We start from the raw sequence: 18056 nt of genomic DNA, 5'->3' as shown, positions 1-18056 counted from the left end.
TACATGGTGCATGTTGTGAATGTGATGTGAATCTGTGTCGAATCCGTTGACGGCGGCGCAGCACATCTGCAGCTGCTCGGCAAAGAAACCAGATACATCGGAAACCAGTAGGGCCACAACACCGGTGTTCGGGTGAATGCAGGAGATGCACATACCCACAGTATATAAACAAACACGCCATACCTGCGTTGATATCGGCGAAAATAGCAGGACAAGACACATGAGAAGTACAAACAAAAATACTTCCACTTGCCAGTAGTGGGATACGGCGTTTATGCTTGTATGCACACTTTCCAAACTACCAATCCAACTCGTTTCGATTTTAGCGAACAACCCCACACGGTCAACATCCGAATGACGACATTCGTTCTGTCCAGAGAGTCTCGATGTTTTCACTTCGCCGTAGTAACCAGTCCAAAACAGAGCATGCGCCTCCTCTCGTGACGCCAGCTGGAGGCGGGGCCGGAAGAAGCTCGGCTTTAAAGTGGAGGTGCGTTTCTCTTGCATTCACATTGTGTTAGAGACATCATGAACCGACTCCAGGTGAGCTGTGTTACAGACATTTAACCAGAACTCGTCTTCTGTTTCTTCCTCTTCTTCCTTCAGATGTTTCTGCCTCATATTCTATCTCTCCCTCTCTTGCTCTTTCTGCGGGTTCGTGTGTGAGAGAGCGAGGAAGACCTTTAACCACTCATGTTCTGTTTTCAGGGAAGCGCTGCATGTCTGCTGCTGACGTTGACCTTTAATCTCGTCACCGCTACGAAGTGCGTCACCTGTCCAGAAGGTATGAGACCAATCCCAGTCCAAGACAGCACTGCCAGAAAATCACCAGTTGGCCCCGAAGATCCTGTTCCTGACTCCCTGTTCTCTGACCTTCAGGATTCTTCATGGTGGAGATATGCACCACCAAGAATGGGTGGGCCGTGGGAGGCCGCTGCATAGAGTGCACCAACTGCTCAGGTAAAGCTTGGTCTCACCTGCTCCTCTGAATTGTTTGGCTGCCACTGAGGTCGCTGCACTCTTGTTTCTTCTTTTTGTCATCTGTTGAAAACTGAATGAACTTATTTCCCCGCAGCGACTAATCAGCAGACTGTGGACAAATGCTTTGGAACATCTAATTCGGTGTGTGGAAACTTGACCGTGGCTCCCGTCGAAGGTAAGCACGCCTGCCAGCAACTTGTCTTGAGTTTTCACAACTCTGACAGCTCCAACTTCACCTTCCTTTCCCTTCTTTCTTCTTCTGTCCTGTCACAGTCGATGTACCTGGAGTGTGGATGGTTATCTATGGAATGTAAGAATTCCCTTTCTGCCCTTTCAATTTGTAGTTGGTGTCAATCTGTGAAGTGTGGATGATTTCATTAAATTTGATAGGCAGTGCATGAACTAATACTTTGCCATAAGAGGAAATGCATGGAAAAACACAAGGCTTCATTGATTGCATGCGTGTGTTCATGGTAGACTGGTAATGAGCCAATCAGTTATGAGGGACATAGTCCTTTACTGTCAAACCTTTGTGATGGGGGCGTGGTGTCCTGTGGGGTAGACTCTGACCACGGTGTTTGTGTCTGCAGAGTCCCGTTGCTGGTTGCTTTGATGCTGCTGACTCTGTGCCTTGTCCTGTTGTATCGCCGAAGATGGCAGAAGAACTTCAGTGCAGGAGGTATTGGGCTCCTTCAACGTCTTTAACCACTCCCATCCAGCCACTGACTCTGCCTCACTGAGAACTCATGCCCACTTGGTTTTCCCCCTCAGGACTGTCTCATCTGTGACTGCAGGTTGTCTCTTGAAGTCTGCTGATGTTTCTCATCTACGTTGACTCTCTGAAGAACTGCAGCTCAGTCAGAACCTGAATTGGACCACAGAGACCAACAGCATTGGTTCCTTCCTTGGTCATGAGCCTGGGGAAGGTCAGACTGTTGCAGCGCCCATTGCAGGTTCAAAACTGTTCAGCCCAGGTGTCCACCCAATAGAGTAGGCAAGGGTCAGTTAGGTAAGTCAGCTTCACCGTGCACTTTCTTTCAAGGTTCAATTTACTTGACAGCCAGGTGTTGTGTGGTTATGGTGTAGTTCACTTGAGATTAGGCTGAGTGAAAGTCTGGTCGGGTGTCGACCAGAGGTCCGTTTCTTTAAGCAGGTTTAGTGAAAACTCTCAGGGCCTGATTTACTAAAGGTTTGTGGGCAGGAAAACGGCAAAAAGCATCAGAAGCGCTAACTCAGGACGTAGCGGATCTGCTAAGGAGACGCAGCGCAGGTTGCGACCATCCCTCGGGAAATAATGCAAATCGAGTCCCTTTAGCACTTTTGTAGATGCGGGAGTTTCTGACAGAACGTGCCAAATATTGGGCAGAGAGGATGCGAATGAATTGTTCCGCGGGTGCACCGTGATTTACCAAAACTGAAACCGACTGCGGCCGCAAGTTTCGTGTTTTTATGTAGCACGTTTGAAAGGCAGGCGCAACCCATGCCGACTGGGTTGCAGGCACGAGCGATCTGATTCAGAGCCACTTGACATGAGCTTTTTGACAGTTGGATAGTGAAATCATTAATTATTCCCTTTTGTTATAGATCACTCAAAACAAATAAAAAAAAACTTGTAGTAAAAAAAAAAATAAAAAATAGTAGTTTGTATGTAAACACATTTGGCACAATGATACATTTTTTTATTGGCTTTTTCCCCACTTAATTAATGATTTAAATCCCTCCTGCCACTGATGTCAACAGTCAGTCCAGAGGCAGCACTGACAAGCATTCCATCAGGTCAGTAGTGCATCAAGGGCAACAGTTCTTATTTCCTGTTACATTGTACTGTCGTGGTTACAGTTGCGTGGCTGCAATCGTGTCGCTTGCAGTCACTCTGCAGTCTCAGATATTCTCCGTGGTCGAAAGCGAAGCGGCTGAAACTTCATCATTTAAAAGTCCAGTGTGTAAAATTTGGCTTGATTTATGATTTTTATATTGGTAAAAGCTTAACATACTACCCCATAAATGCAATAATGAAAGTGTATACTCAGAGTACAATAAAAGTAATTTGGTTTTCCTAACCTTACAACAGTTCTACGTATACATATATACATAAATATATAATGAGTCTTGCTCCTAGTCAGCTGCCATCTTGCGTCACTATTTCTTAAGGAAGCCTGCCTGACAGTGCCCTATATACAAAACACGCTGTCAGGCCGGCTTCCTTGAACACCGGGCTTCCTTAAAAATTTTACACACTTGACCTTTACATCGGGCGGTCTCGCCTGTTCTTGTGCATCCAGGCCATTACGCGTGCAATCTGAGCAGATCACCCTCAACCCGCAAACTAACAATCAACCAACACTTTATAAGCGTGCGCTAGCAGTGTAGTGCCACCTATTTCCGCTCTTAGTAAATCAGGTCTTGAGTCTGTTGAGCCTGGAATGAGGGAAACTCTTGAGTGGTAAGTCAAAGCAGGGAGAGAGGGGTAACCCTAGCCTGTTTCACAGAGGGAGCTAACGTCAGCTCTTAGTCAGTTACCATAGTAACAGAGTCCATGAAACTAAGCTGGTCGTGACCAGGTTTTTCGCAATAAACCGTGAGTTTCTCTCTGTCGCCGCCCTCTTTCGGTTATGCACGGCATTTGATTTCTTCATTTAGTCAGTCAAGCAGGGGGGGGTTGGGCAACAGTTCTGCCGTCTGTTTTTTAAATTTTTTTATTAATACTTTTTTTTAAAAGTCCGTAGGCCTGAATTGGATGTCAATTAGTTACTGCAGGTGGTGACATTTTTGCGAACATTCTTCATTTTTTAAGTCAAACTGTTTAAGTACATGGAGTGCTGCTGCTGTGTGTGTGGAAGACAAAAAGTGTAGTGCTGGTGCTCTTTGGCGTGGGGATCAAAGATAAACTGTGGCACTCGAGGAGGTTGAAAAATAAAAAAAAGCCTTTATTAGATCATGGCTTCATAGTTAAAAATGCCAACATGTTTTGGCCCTGTAGGCCTTCTTCAAGGCAGATAACAGAGACAATGCTATCTGCCTTGAAGAAGGCTATTTATATATTTTTCAACCGCCTTGAGTGCCTGGGTTTTTTGGATCCCATCGATGGAGGTGCAGCATTACTGTGCGGAGAATTGGATATTTGTTGGGCGATAGTTCTAAGATGTTCTAGCATTTGTAGACAAAAGGACATTTATGTGTATGAAAAAAACATTATATTGGGGATTAAAAAAACTGCAAAGTCAGACAGCCATAATCAAAATAAGGTTTCCCAGTGAGATGATGCCGTTACGTCGATTATACCGGTCTAACCTGTTTGAACAGGCTCATATTTAATCTTAAAATGATGTCAACTGCCCCTAAATTAAATAAAAGAATAGGCGACCATTCAAGCAGTTTTCCCCTGTAACATAATTGTCAGTGTAAAGGATATTGCAAACTTACTTACAGTACTTAGTTCAGGACACCGATGTTCTGACCTGAGGAGCAAGGTTCTCCCTTTTTTGCAGCTGCAGCAGTTTTGCATTTCTTTCTAAAAAAAACATGTTCAACTTTGCCGTATGAGATTGTATGAGATAATGGCCAATTCGAGTGGTGCACAAATCGCAGCCCTCCTCTTCCCTGTTGCCACGGTAAGTCGAATCAGGGACCCTTTGGTGCTGTCTTGTTGTGGTGTGAGCGCTTCTCTCCAGGTGAAACTACTCCGAGCCGGTCAAATTAACTCAAATCAGCGGTTCTGAAACCAAAAACTCAGTTTCCTATTTCAACAGATCGACTCAGGGTTCAGGGTTGGACTCAGTTTGTTGAACCTGCTTTGTGAAACGGGCCCCAGGTTTAGTTGAGGTCTAGAGCAGGGAATGTTGAGGGTTTAATTCATATTTAAACCAGGGTTAGTGTAGGCGCAGGTAAGGTTCAGTTGAGGTGTACTATTAGTGTAGTACTAGTTAGGTTCTAGTGCAGGTATAGTCTAGTGTGTAGACTGTTTTCAGGCTAGGTGAGGAAGTTATCTTTTAAGCAGGGAGCACACAATGGAAGTTGTGTGTGTGGTGTTTCAGACAGGTGGAAATAGGTTAGACTACATTATCTTTTCAGTGCAGGACAAGCTCCATCCCAAAACAAGCAGTCTAGTCTAGTTTGTAACAAAAGTCCAGATTTCTCAACCAAAATTGCAAGAGTCAGAAAAGAGTCAGCGTACTGTTTTTTAAAAAGAAAAAAAAATCGTGCGGAATGCAGACTACCAGCGCTAGTTCATTGTGATTTCTATCTTTGAATTGTGTTCTGTATACTTTGATAATAAAATATTATCAAGCATTTTATTATGGACTTGGGACTCTTTGTATTTATTTACTGTTTTTTTTTTCTTTCTGTACACACACACACACACACACACACACAATTTAAAATATGAATGGCTGCTAAACAAACAGAAGTTATATTTATTCGTATGTTGTTTGCTGTCTTACAGATGTTTTGACAAAAGGCCTAAATTTAACTTCTAACTCTTAATCAACAACCAGTCGTAAGTTGATCATAAGTCAAATGAAGGCTGAATGCATTTTATCTTCAGATTGGAAAAGTCTTGTTGGCTCAAGCGGGGCATTTTTGTAAAAACTGCGTGCACAAATGGTCACATTCCCCTTTGGTTAAAAAGGTTTAGACAAAGCTTCAGGTAATTAGAAAAGAAAATAACCCACTGTTTGCACTGGAACCAGGTCAACCATATATAAACAGAAACCCAATAAGCAAAGAACAAACTCTAACTTCATAGACAGCCATTTAGGAGGCACCAACTTGGACTTCCAGATGGATCAGTACGTGTACAAGAGGAAAAGTGATGGTATTTACATCATCAACTTGAAGAAGACTTCACACCACTGATCACCCCTGTCCTGTGCAATAACACACATCTAGCTCTTTAGCTTTCTCAATCCTGTAAATACTTGTATATTCCTGTACTGTGTTGTCTGGACAGCACTAGCTATAGTGTCTTATATTGTATTCTATTTTTATTTATCTTTAGGTCTTATATTTTTTAATATTGTTTTGCACAAAGGGAGTTGCCACGTAATTTCATTGTATCTTCTGCTACAGTGACAATAAAGGCTATTCTGATTCTGGTATTCCCATTCTGTACTTAAGTAAAAGTACATACTTGTAGAAGAACCAATGCTGTGGTAAAAGTACTGATTCAACTCCTTTGCTTCAGTAAAAAACAAAAAGAAACAAAACAATCACTCAAATGTACTTGAGTAAAAAGTAAACATGTTTTTTTGCCATCAGTGTAATAATACATTTGTTTGTTTGTAATTGTGTTGATTTGCACTGCATTTTGTTTTTACCTGCAGCACTTTGAGATTTTATTTTGAAAAGTGCTTCATAAATAAAGATTATTATTAGTATTATTATTATTATTTATTATTATCAATCACAAATGTACACATTTTTTTCCAATGAAAGGAGAAGAAAGCACAGATATCTGTGTACAAATGTAGGGAGTAAAAGTAAAAAGTCGTCATAAAAATTAATACTCAAGTATTGTTCAGACACCTGGAATAATCTACTTCAGTACAGCAACAAAGTGTTTCTGCTTTGTTACATCTCACCTTGGTTTAACAGGAAACCTCTGTAATGTTCCATCCGTTTTTATCTTCATTCGTATTTTAGTCATCTGAATTACATCAACTCTCAACAGTTCCTCACCGTGAACGCGCTTTGGGTCCACGCTCGACCACCACAATATTTCGTCACCGCCTCTGATTCGCCCGTGAGAGGGCAGGTCCGAGGCGCATGCGCACCAAGAGAGGGCGGGGGCGCCGCGTGTTTGTTAGTGGAGTGGTGAGGGGGACAAGAGTTCAGTTTTAAACAAACACGGCAAAGTTTGTCCACACAGCCGCACAGACACAGGCTGAGAGACTGGGAGGTGCACAGACAGACGGACAGACGGACTTCTGTCCGGGGGCTAAAGTCCAACGGGCTCAGACGCTGAGTCCAAAGCCAAACCCAGAGACTCTGACTGAGGCACCGACAAGTTGCAGACCTCCGAGCCGAGCCAAGGCGCCTGATCGCCGGCATGAAGATCGAATTCGCCCCGCTGAACATCCCGTTGCGGAGAAGACTGGAGACAGCTGCGGTGCTGCAGTGGCTCTTCTCCTTCCTGGCCTTGGGTAGCACACACACACACACACACACACACACACACACACACACACACACACACACACACACACACACGCACACACACACACACACACACACACACAGAGTTAAAAAAAACCGTCACAATCACGGTCTCAGAGTTTGTGAGGGTGGACATTGTGATTGGGCCTTGGCTGACCATCTCCACATCTGTAGGATATTAAAACTGTCTTACCTTGATCTATACTTAAAACTCACACTGTCAACTGAAAATGCAAATATGCATGTATGAGGAAACCGACAACTGGATGAAATTGAAAAATCTATCTATCGATTAGAAACATTCATTCATTGATATTCAAGTGAGCTTATTTTGACCAACACACACCTGTCTGCCTGTCTGTCTCTCCAACAGCTCAGTTCTTACTGGCTGCGTTCGTCCTGCTGATGCTCTCCCATTGGTGGACGGTGGCCCTACTCTATGCTGGTTGGCTGTGGTTAGACTGGGACACCCCCTGTAGCGGGGGTCGGAGGTCACAGTGGGTGAGGAGCTGGAGAGTCTGGGACTATTTCAGGGACTACTTCCCTCTGACGGTGAGGCTGTCGATGCCACTGGCATCAGCGTCGGGTCGGTCGGTGATCAGCTGTCAGTCTGCCAACTGATCATTGATTTTTGTCTCCAGCTCATAAAAACAGTCAACCTGGATTCAAAGAAAAACTACATCTTTGGATTTCACCCTCATGGTAAGACACACACACACACACACACACACACACACACACACACACACACACACACACACACACGCACACAATAGGCAAACAACAAACAAATATCACAGGTGGCAAAAGTATTCACCTTCTATACTTGAGTAAAAGTACAGATACTTGTAAAAAAAACAAAACCAATACTGTGGTAAAAGTACTGATTCAACTCCTTTACATCAGTAAAAGTGAAAGTACATTTTCTGAAATGTACTTGAGTAAAAAGTATTTTTTAAGCATTTTGATTTTTAAAACAAAGAAAAACTACATCTTTGGATTTCACCGTTATGGCACACACACACACACACACACACAACAGGCAAACAAAAAACTCGAACATCACCACTACCCCGCTGTGACTGCTTATTTTGCTTCTACGCCTGTCTGTATCTTTACCTGTCTTTGTGTCCACCACCCTGCCTCCCAGGTGTCCTGGTGGCAGGTGGATTTGGGAATTTCTGTACGGAGGCGACCGGTTTCTCTCGGCAGTTTCCCGGACTGAAGTCCCACCTGCTCATGCTGCCCTTCTGGTTCAGAGTGCCGTTCTTCAGGGACTACATCATGTGCGGAGGTACAGACCCGTCGGTCTTCCCGTGCCCCACACCCCCTTCCGTTATCTGTCTGTCCTTCACCTGTCTGTGTGCCAGGTCTGGTGTCGAGTTCCAAGTCCAGCCTGTCGTACCTCATCAGCCGCCCTGAAGGAGGAAATGTGGCCGTCGTTGCGGTGGGTGGAGCTCCAGAGGCTCTGGATGCTCGACCAGGAGCCCTGACTCTACAGGTCTCTTATACACACACGGCCTCTCCTACCTTGAAACTGAACATCACTAACAGAATCACTAATAGAATATGCAATACAGTACCGTTAATCACTTGATGAACCTTGACATTAAAATTCACAGTGACAATCAATGAGAAAAATAAATACTTTGACGCACTGACAGTAGGTGCAAGCACATTTTCAGATGGAAAAACTTGTACAGTCGTACTGGCAAAACACAGAGAATAAACTTCCAATGCGCTTGAGCCTATCCCAGCTTTACACTCTGGATAATCCAACCATTCGCACTCACACCTACAGTAACTTTAGAGATCCCGTTTTGCCAGACCTGCAAAATGGCAATGCTGATTGTCCATGAGTCCATTTTTTTTTCTGTGTCTGAAAAATAATTAGCTTCTACACGTGGGGCCGCACAGGCAGTGGTCCTCAGATGTAGGAGCACCTCCACAATGGGCAATGCTCGTGACGACTACAGTCCAACAAGTTGAGGTCTTATAATAATGTGAAGAGATCTCAGTAACTCACTGTGAAGTTACAGGCAGAATCTCCATGTATGGGATTCCTTGGCAAAAAAACAGGCCAAGTTTGACCAAATGTACTAACTGGATTAAAATTGTGCAAACACAGGCTTTAAAAGTCTTACATGCATGTCATTACTTCAGGACATATTTTTCAGTGAACTCAATGTGCTTCTCAATGGTCTTAACAGAATGTATTGGAGAATGAAAAACTGCTTCTGTGGAATTAAACTGGGTCCCAAACAGGATAAGCATTCTCACGTGGGCCCATGTTGTCGCAAGGTCTTTAGTAACCAAGTGTTCCTCTGGACCTAAACTGCCTCCTGTTTAGTACCTTGTGTGTCAAGGAGTCACATGACACTGCCTATTTTCTCCTCAGATTCTAAACAGGAAGGGTTTCATCAAACTGGCCCTCAAACACGGGTGGGTAGAGCTTAAGGTGGGACAGTCAGAGGTTTGGAGCGGCAACAGCCCACTGATACTGTGTATTTCTCTACACATATTTTTTCCAGAGCTCAGCTGGTTCCTGTCTTTTCCTTCGGAGAAAATGAGCTGTTTGATCAAATGCAGAACCCCAGCGGTTCTCCACTCAGGAGGCTGCAGGTGGGACATCCTCTCAACCGCTTGAGATGTGTTGCGTGCAAAGTCACTGTCCCATATTACAGTGTGGTTCCTCACCAACAGAACCGGCTGCAGACCATCATGGGAGTAGCACTGCCTCTGTTCCACGCCCGTGGAGTTTTCCAGTACAGCTTTGGTCTGATTCCCTATAGGAAACCCATCAACACAGTCGGTATGATGGACACAGTGCTCAGCTAACTTTGTTAACTCGGGACAACAGTTAGCTTTGAGCTAACAGCACCTGTCTTGTCTCACTCCCCATTTTCAGTGGGCAAGCCTATCGCAGTCGTCCAAACCCCCGGTCCCAGCAGCGGGGACATTGACAGCCTACACAGAGTTTACCTGCAGAGTCTCACCGAGCTCTTTGAAGAACACAAACAGAACTATGGCCTGAGACCAGAAGAGCACCTCACCTTCATCTGACCTCCATATGATCATCATCATCATATAATCTGCGGATGATTGCCTGACCAATGATTGTCTGTCTATACCTGCAAATAATCACCTGGTTTTCTTCTGTCGTGATGTGAACCTGGTTTTGGTGAGGAAAGCCAACCGCTGCTCTTGATAGGATGTGTGTCAGTATCGAATAAGGAACACCCAGTCATGTTAATAACAGGACATGAAAGCAGCTAAAATGCCAATGCTCACATGAGCACTGGCTGACTACATGATGTAAATATATCAGAGCAGTAGAAATGTTGAATGGTGTGCTACCAGTGTAAATGTTTTCTATTACAAATGATTATGAACGTCCCTTGCAAAAGCTAAATGCAAAGGAATACAGCTGGTGCTAGAAGGGTCCCTCTGATTGGCCCAAAGAATGCTTATAAGAAGGCCAAAATTTGGCCGGTCTTGTGGAAATAAATGGATAATATTATGGGATGCTGCTGCTGGTGAGGAGACTTGTGGTGGCATGGTGACACCCCCCAACCACCTCTGTGTGACATTAAATGAGTGACAGGAGACGCTGCAGTGTGGCTGATTAATTTGCTAAACTTGGTTCTTTCTGTTGTCATGGTGGTGCACTGTCGCCTCACAGTAAGAAGGTCACGGGTTTGACTCTGGGCATGGGGCCTATTTTTGCATGTTCTCCCTGTGTCTGTGTGGGTTCTCTCCGGGTTCTCCAGTTTCCTCCCACAGTCCAAAAATGTGCATATGAGGTGAATTAGATTAATTAGGTGGATAGATGGATGGGTTATTCCTGTGAACTGTAGTGAGCCTAACACACCATTGGGTGGTACCAAAGTTAAAGGCTTCGCAATCAGCAGCTCTTTGACACGCTGCCAGTAAGTAGTGTGTGTGTGTGTGTGTGTGTGTGTGTGTGTGTGTGTGTGTGTGTGTGGGCGGGCGGGCGGGGGGGTTGTATTTTACGAGGGTCCGTGATGACGTCAGCACCGCCTTCTCCCGTCCTCGACAGCCGATTCTACTTTTATCCTCCCTCTGACGAACTTGATTCAATCGACAGTCTCCTCCCATTGCCACACGGCTACGCGCTGCCGTCGCTGTCGGCTCGTTCCCGCGCCTGCCCGTGGTCTCCGTCCGCGGAGCGCAGAGAGTCAGCTGACTGGGTGCAGCTGATTATAATGATTCGGGCCGCCGTGGTGTAGAGCCTCTCCGGCAGGAAGCGGCGCCGAGGAGTTGGTCTTGCTTCAGAGACGGAGGAACCGGAAACGTCAGCGCTCAAGTCGGTTAAAAGTCGCGGAGGAAGAAGTTGGAGAAGTCCCCGGCGGAACTTTTGATGCGCGCCCCCGCGCCGTTGTAGCGCGCAGGCTCCGCGCGCTCCCCCCCTCCCCTCCGCACACAATGGAACGTTTGTATGGTCGCACCCCGTGCTGACGTCACCAGTCGACGGGAGTAGGCGCGCTCACCAAGAAATGAAGGTACGTGGTGTGAGCGCGCCTCAGCGCCAGCCTTGTGTTTTGTTGACAACGATGACGCGATGCAGCCTGTTGTCAAGTTTGTGTCTGTTGGGACACGTGTACGCACACATCTGTAAAAATTGAGCTGGTGATTGCGTCATCACTCTGAGCTGCAGGGTGACCAGATTAAAAGACTTTTCTGAATACACGAAAACCTGAAGTCCTCTACCGACGACAAAACTACAGCAGTACACCACAGCTGCTACAGGGCCACAGTGGATGGGTGTGATAGCGTGCCAATGTGCCATTCTTTGTTCTTGAAATTCCTGCTAAACCTGAAATGACACCAATGTTGGACAGATTGGGCGTCAGACAACAGGTGAAAGTAGACGGGGCATACAGAAGAAGAGGGGACGAGAAAGAGTCCCTGGATCAGTGATGGGCAAACCTTTTAACTGGTGGGCCACATTGGGTTCTTAAACTTGACAGAGGAGCAGCAGCAGATGAATGGAGTGTTTTGGTGACACACCTCAGAAGAGAGAACACTATATCATGGGATATGTAGAAAACGTGTGCTTTAATGACTATTGAAAATGAACAAAAGCAAAGTTTCAACAAAATGTCTGTCTTTGAAGCCCCGCGGTATTTAGCTTGTTACTGAAATGACTTTTGAAACACTGGAAATGGATGCAATACAGCTATTTCATTACTTACTCACTATAAATTTAACTTCTTCAAGTTCGGTAGACCTGGTCAGAAACTTAACGCAACAGTTGAATCAAAGCCAGGCGAGGTGAACACCTGTTACCACCTCTGTTGTGTCTGCACTGTGCAGCTGGATCAGTAGAGAGAGAGAGAGCGAGGGCGTGAAAACTGTGAGACAGGCGCCTCTCTCCTGAAGATTCTTCTGAGCGCTTCTAAAAGAAATCATCTGATGGACACGGCCACAGGCAGAACTATCCTCAGTGTACTAGCCCAGTGTTTTTCAACCACTGTGCCACGACACACCAGTGTGCTGGGAGATATCAGGTGTGCTGTCAAAAATGATCTACTTTCACTTAATTGGTCTGAATAATAATAATAATAATAATAATAATAATAATAATAATAATAATAATATTCCATTGTGGAGTGACTGTGCTTTTAAAGGAAATGTGAGCCTACTTTCCTCAGTTCCTCCCAGGATATCAGCTTTGAGTTCATCTAAACAGGCCCAGGTCCACACTGAGTGAGCATAAATAAAGAGACTATATTGTCATTATCAAGCTAAACAGTGTCATTTTATAATGCTTTGGATTGGTGGGTTAGGGTTTTTTTTCATGTAAAAAAAGTGCTATGGCTCAAAAAAGGTTAAAAAGCACCGGACCAGCCACAACAGATAACCTGCAGCTGTGTAGAATAAGAGGAAGAGGAAGAGGAAGAAGAAGAAGGAGACGAGGAAGAAGAAGCTTTATTAATCCTAGATTGGGGAAATTTACAGCAACAATACAGTGCAAAAAAGACAATATAGAAATAAAATTATTCATAGACTAAAGAAAGGGAAAAATATCAGCATCAGAGCCATTTAGAGCAAAGGGTGTGTTCTGATGTGGTATAATGGCATTACTGATATGATGCTGATATGACGTCACTGCTCGAAGAGGTGCTGACCAAACTGCCAGTTTATTTCTCCCTGACCTCGTAATCGTATCGTTTTTACAATCTGTAAGCTCATTGACACTCGTCACACTTATCTCTATGTTTCAGGATGAGCGGAAGTAAAAAGAGGAGTGGCTTCCAGATCACCAGCGTGACCTCAGACATCAACCACACCCTGGGCAAACAAGTCCCTCCCAGCGCACTCCTGAGTATCGTCCAGGCAGCAGTCTCGTCTGGAAGCTCCTCCCAGCCAACCACGCCCACTTCAAAGAGGAAGTTTATCTCTCACGATACTTCGGGGCATGGAGCAGGTTGTTCTAGATTCCGGGTGGTGAGGCTGGCAGTGGGCGGGGCCGGAGGCAACAGGCGCGGCGAGCCGTACAGCCGTGGACGTTGGACATGTACGGACTTCCTGGAACTCAAGGAAGGGACGCGGTTCAAGCGGTTGATGGATACAATGAGGCACGCCCACTCGCTTGATTCCCTGCAGATGATTGGGCGCGAGCCGGAGAGCGGTAGAGACCCCACCCACCGGCACACCAATCCAGCCCGAGGGCGAGATGGGCCAGGTCTCACTTTGCACAGCGGGCCGCCCTCGCCGACGCACCAGGAGCCCATCGGTCTGCACTTACTGCACAGCAGGGAGGAAACAGGCACCCCCCCACTACTGCCACCGCCCCGCCCCCGGATTCTCCCCCCTCCTCTGCGATTGGATGTTGATGCTTCTGGGCGGGTACGAACACGGGCTTGCGCTACAGCCACTTTAAGTAATGCTGGCAATATCTTTTACAACTTCAGAAACATTAAAAAATGCCTGCACAATGCGTACAATCCCCCATGAAGGTACACCACCTCCAACACATTGATGTATTTAACAGACAAGTTAACACCTGTGCAACACTAGAGCCCCTAGCAGGCGACTGCACGATACCCCTTTGGTAGATAACTTTGGTTCAAAATGAGGCTGTGAATTATAATACAGCCTCCTTCTCTCAGCAATAATTCAAATTTCATTGGAACCAGATATGTGACCATCATATTAATTTATTTTCAATTCAATTCAATTCAAACTTTATTGATCCCTTGGCAGCGATCACTCAGGGGAAATTGGCTTCAGACACAACACAAAACCACAGAAAAGGTTTTAAGTATAAAGTACAGTCAAGTATAAAATAGTGCAAAAATAGAATATTAAAAATAAAAATAAAAAAATGAAAAATGAAAAAAATGTTAAAATATAATAAAAGGTAGTAACACACTCACCAGGCAGACAATTTCACATCCAGTATCGGTAAAGGTGTCAGTCAGGAAGTGCTACAGTGCTGCAAGTTCCCCCTCCACTGTCCTCCCGCGACCCCCCACCACCCCCACCCCCACCGAGTGCAGAGTTGAACAGTTTGATGGCTCCTGTGACAAAGGGATGCACCTGGGGAGAAGCACCATGCAATTTAACATGCAATTTATAGACATGAGTGCTTTTTTGTTTTTTTGTGCAGTCATCATGGCCATTTATAGGTCAAACATGCAATCATCTGTGGTCGCATAAAAAAAAAAAAAAAAAGTAAAGTGCCCCTTGGCTTGCACATGGTACTTTATGCCTATTTCTAAATGGCTTTGTGTAATCCAACACAAAACATAATTAGGATAAATTGATTATACAGTATATACTCTCCATACACTTCATCCATTGCCCCATTGCGTTTGCACATCATGGACTTTAATTGGCCCTCTGTACGTTAACCTTGACGGACACCTGATTTAAAGTCATCAAAACTGTTTTGTTTGGCAGATTTTTCTTCTGATATTCAATAGTGTTGTGTGTCTTTACATTATATTGTTGTGTGTGAAGTTATAGCTGTGCTTTAAGTTTTGGAACAACTGGACGTGGAAATTGGTCTTTGGTCATAATCTAATATATTTAACGGTTATGTTCATCAAAATTAATTATTGATATTTAACAACAAACTATAAACCATAAATGGCTCTGATGATGCTGTCCATCTCTCTCTCTCCCAGTCTGTCCTCAGGTTGTCTCACTCTCAGCCGAGCTCACCCCCTGCTGGATGGCATCATCCCATGCAATCACCAGCAGCGTTCAGTCTGGACAATACTATCTTCCACCTGCAGGCGAACTCCAGGTAGTCTTAATTTGCCCATTTGTTTATTGACATCCTCTCTGCTGATTGGTCTTTGATAACTTGTAAGCACATGCACTATTTTACTTTTGACAAACAGGAAGGAGAGACATTAGGGGCGTGATGAGGGTGATGTTGATTTCTGACACGAGTGAAGCAAAGAACTCAACAGATGTTTGAGTCTGTCGAAGAATGAATGAAGCTTTCTTTTCTGTCTTCTTCTGAGTGGGCGGGGGGAGAATTTCACCGCAGCCACCGCATTGGCCTAGACATGAGTGGGATGGAACTGGAATGACAGCGGAGCCAATCACAGAGAAAAACTCTGTGCCTCCGACTCCTTCACAAGTCAGACAGAGAGGGACAATCTCCAGGGGCAAACACTGCGCTGCCAAGACTCTGAGGGACAGTGAGAGGTCTGGACCTTGAGGAAGAACACCAAGGAGTCTGGACCTTACTGGGGAGCAGCAAGGAGCCTGGACCTTAACGGAGGATGCAGTGAACTGTGGATCTGAACAAGCGACACTGAGGAGTCTAGACTGAACGAGGGTTCAGGGTCCAGTGGCCAGGTAGTGAGGACAAAAAGGACATGGAAGGCGATGGATTAATAAGCTTTGAGTCGTTTTTTTTTTTTTTGTAAATTCCCATTATATTGAATTCACTTATTTCGACACCAAGGGTTGATGTTGAACCGCAATGTTTGGCAAGAAAAAAGCAGTGGACCAACGTCAGACGAGCCCTCGACCTCTCCAGCCTGCTGCCTGTCCTCGCGCTCAGCGGCGAGCACCCGCCACCCCGCCCCTCCCACTCAAGGCTTTGCACCTGGTTGCTAAACTGCCAGAGGCAAGTGTTGTGTTGCGAGACCATGGGAAATTTAAAGGTCACGTGTCGGGCATCAGGGAATCCTGGCCAGGGGCGGGGCCTAAAGATTCTGAGCATCGACCGCGAATGAGTCAGCGGTCAGCGACTCCGCCCTCGTGGGCCTCGTCCTCGACGATAAATCAACCTGCACTTTCCCACAACTCCTGGGTCTCCACCAGGAGTCCACATTGGTCCGTCCCTGTTAGAGCGCCGCCCACTGGGTTGGGCTGTCAGGCAAACTTGATGTCTTTGCTTCTCTTCTTCCGCAGGTAAACCGTGCTAGTCGTGTAGAAGTACTTGCAATGGGAGTCGTCAGTCATTCTCTCATTAATCAAGAATATCAGTATTTTTTCAGTTCTGAAAAAAAAAATTTGTCAGCTGCACCTGTGTGGGTTTACCAGTTTGTCTCATAACTGTCTGTCTGACCTGTCTGCTTTCCTTGTAGTTCAACTACTAATTTGATGGCCATCGACAACAAAATAGAGCAAGCGATGGTGAGTCTGAGCTCTTTGGCACCTTCTGTTGTCTGGAATCAGACAGTCACTTTGAGTTGCTCATCAAACTGTGTGTGTGTGTGTGTGTGTGTGTGTGTGTGTGTGTGTGTGTGTGTGTGTGTGTGTGTGTGTGTGTGTGTGTGTGTGTGTCTGCATGTAGGACTTGGTAAAGAGTCACTTAATGCTGGCGGTCAGAGAAGAGGTGGAGCTTCTGAGGGAACAAATCCGAGAGCTTCAGGAGAAAAACCAGCATTTGGAGAGAGAGAACACCATCCTGAGAACGCTCTCCCATGCGAACGCACCCCATACACAACATGACGCGTTTCACATGGCACACACAAAACACCACGAAGAGTGACTCCGAAATAATAAAATAATCATGATGAGTAACTTCTAATCACGTTTAATACGTAACTTCACAGCTAACAGGGGACGATTAACTGATGAGAAACCTCCAGGGTGTGGCTGCCAAACCTTGGGTTCATTACCAAAAAAAGGAGAACTTTTTGAGTTTCTCACTCCAGAGCTGTTGATATGGTTTACTTAATAATCTTTAAGTAGGTTTAATTCAGTTAATATTGTGCTCATTCAACATTAACAGAGCCTGATATCACAATTCACTGTGGCAACAGTCCAAAAAAGGAGATCTGGGTAATTTTGCGCCACTCGGATTAGAAATACTTGTGTGTACCTACAAGCTGCTTACCCACAGGGCTCTTGCATAATTACCGGAAGAATGTTTCGCTGTTATTTCCCTTTTACACATTGAACAGCAGGGCCACCATTCACTGTGAATGTGAAGAACCAATCAGCTTCCCTTCTAGTTGTGACAGAAACAGGAAGCAACACTTAGGTCATAAAATTGTATCGTTAGATCATTTTGATTAGAATTAGTCAACATTAACTCACTAAAATAAGAGCAAAGAATGCCACTAAATGCTTTTATCTACACCACAATAGCTGTGGATTGTGGCCCTGTTTCCTCATGGGAGGAAATACGCTAAACACAGATGGTCAGAAGATGCCTTGTGAAGTTTTTAGCCTTTTCCTGAGAAAAAAAAAAGTAAGCATGAAAACCTCAAAGACAGACTACCACTGCCATCTAGTGGTTTGATGCATTTATAGCAACCACAAACTTCCAAGCAAATGATTTACAATTTTTTTTTAGATTCCAGAGCTAGCCTTCAGCAGCTGTGACGTCATCCTGAAGGTCATTGTTCAGTGGACAGTGTGTCACTGAAACTGTTACAACATTTTCAAATGTCCATTTACCAATAAAATATTTGAATGTG

General features: G+C 45.0%; 3 protein-coding genes across 4 annotated transcripts; all 3 read left to right on the top strand.

Moving 5' to 3' along the window:
- The first annotated feature begins 56 nt into the window (after positions 1-56).
- Positions 57-5276, top strand: LOC142894065 (uncharacterized). Of its 2 annotated transcripts, XM_076035189.1 has the most exons (7): positions 57-543; positions 709-784; positions 880-960; positions 1076-1156; positions 1255-1291; positions 1572-1660; positions 1776-5276. In XM_076035189.1, the coding sequence occupies exons 1-7, from the start codon at positions 529-531 to the stop codon at positions 1814-1816; spliced, it is 420 nt and encodes a 139-aa protein (XP_075891304.1). In that variant the 5' UTR covers positions 57-528; the 3' UTR covers positions 1817-5276. The 2 variants fall into 2 exon arrangements, with proteins under 2 accessions (XP_075891304.1, XP_075891305.1); XM_076035190.1 differs by lacking the exon at positions 57-543 and having other exon boundaries at positions 614-784; positions 1753-5276.
- Positions 5277-6795: 1519 nt separating this feature from the next.
- mogat3a (monoacylglycerol O-acyltransferase 3a) lies at positions 6796-10743 on the top strand. Its single transcript, XM_076035184.1, has 9 exons — positions 6796-7124; positions 7511-7689; positions 7779-7839; positions 8288-8431; positions 8508-8638; positions 9536-9579; positions 9669-9759; positions 9841-9949; positions 10046-10743. Exons 1-9 carry the CDS (start codon positions 7031-7033, stop codon positions 10198-10200), a joined length of 1008 nt encoding a protein of 335 aa, XP_075891299.1. The 5' UTR covers positions 6796-7030; the 3' UTR covers positions 10201-10743.
- Positions 10744-11136: 393 nt separating this feature from the next.
- On the top strand, positions 11137-18056 carry tsc22d4 (TSC22 domain family member 4). Its single transcript, XM_076035182.1, has 5 exons — positions 11137-11660; positions 13386-14010; positions 15294-15415; positions 16716-16764; positions 16925-18056. Exons 2-5 carry the CDS (start codon positions 13387-13389, stop codon positions 17120-17122), a joined length of 993 nt encoding a protein of 330 aa, XP_075891297.1. The 5' UTR covers positions 11137-11660; position 13386; the 3' UTR covers positions 17123-18056.

This window comes from Nelusetta ayraudi, unplaced genomic scaffold (genome assembly GCF_046127955.1).
Source record: "Nelusetta ayraudi isolate G7.1 ecotype Tasmania unplaced genomic scaffold, CSIRO-AGI_Nayr_v1 ptg000042l, whole genome shotgun sequence".
NCBI classification, from domain to species: Eukaryota; Metazoa; Chordata; class Actinopteri; order Tetraodontiformes; family Monacanthidae; genus Nelusetta; species Nelusetta ayraudi.
This window is presented reverse-complemented; position numbering and strand designations above follow the sequence as displayed.

What these genes read in the sequence shown, in the direction of transcription:
- LOC142894065 (XM_076035189.1), top strand. An exon ending in AGAGTGCACCAACTGCTCAG is followed by an intron (nt 961 to 1,075) that starts GTAAAGCTTGGT and finishes ATTTCCCCGCAG; the next exon opens with CGACTAATCAGCAGACTGTG. An exon ending in GACCGTGGCTCCCGTCGAAG is followed by an intron (nt 1,157 to 1,254) that starts GTAAGCACGCCT and finishes GTCCTGTCACAG; the next exon opens with TCGATGTACCTGGAGTGTGG.
- mogat3a (XM_076035184.1), top strand. Translation starts at nt 7,031, where the DNA reads ATGAAGATCGAATTCGCCCCGCTGAACATCCCGTTGCGGAGAAGACTG. An exon ending in GGGACTACTTCCCTCTGACG is followed by an intron (nt 7,690 to 7,778) that starts GTGAGGCTGTCG and finishes TTTTGTCTCCAG; the next exon opens with CTCATAAAAACAGTCAACCT. An exon ending in CTCCACTCAGGAGGCTGCAG is followed by an intron (nt 9,760 to 9,840) that starts GTGGGACATCCT and finishes CCTCACCAACAG; the next exon opens with AACCGGCTGCAGACCATCAT.
- tsc22d4 (XM_076035182.1), top strand. Translation starts at nt 13,387, where the DNA reads ATGAGCGGAAGTAAAAAGAGGAGTGGCTTCCAGATCACCAGCGTGACC. An exon ending in ATGTTGATGCTTCTGGGCGG is followed by an intron (nt 14,011 to 15,293) that starts GTACGAACACGG and finishes TCTCTCTCCCAG; the next exon opens with TCTGTCCTCAGGTTGTCTCA. An exon ending in CACCTGCAGGCGAACTCCAG is followed by an intron (nt 15,416 to 16,715) that starts GTAGTCTTAATT and finishes CTTTCCTTGTAG; the next exon opens with TTCAACTACTAATTTGATGG.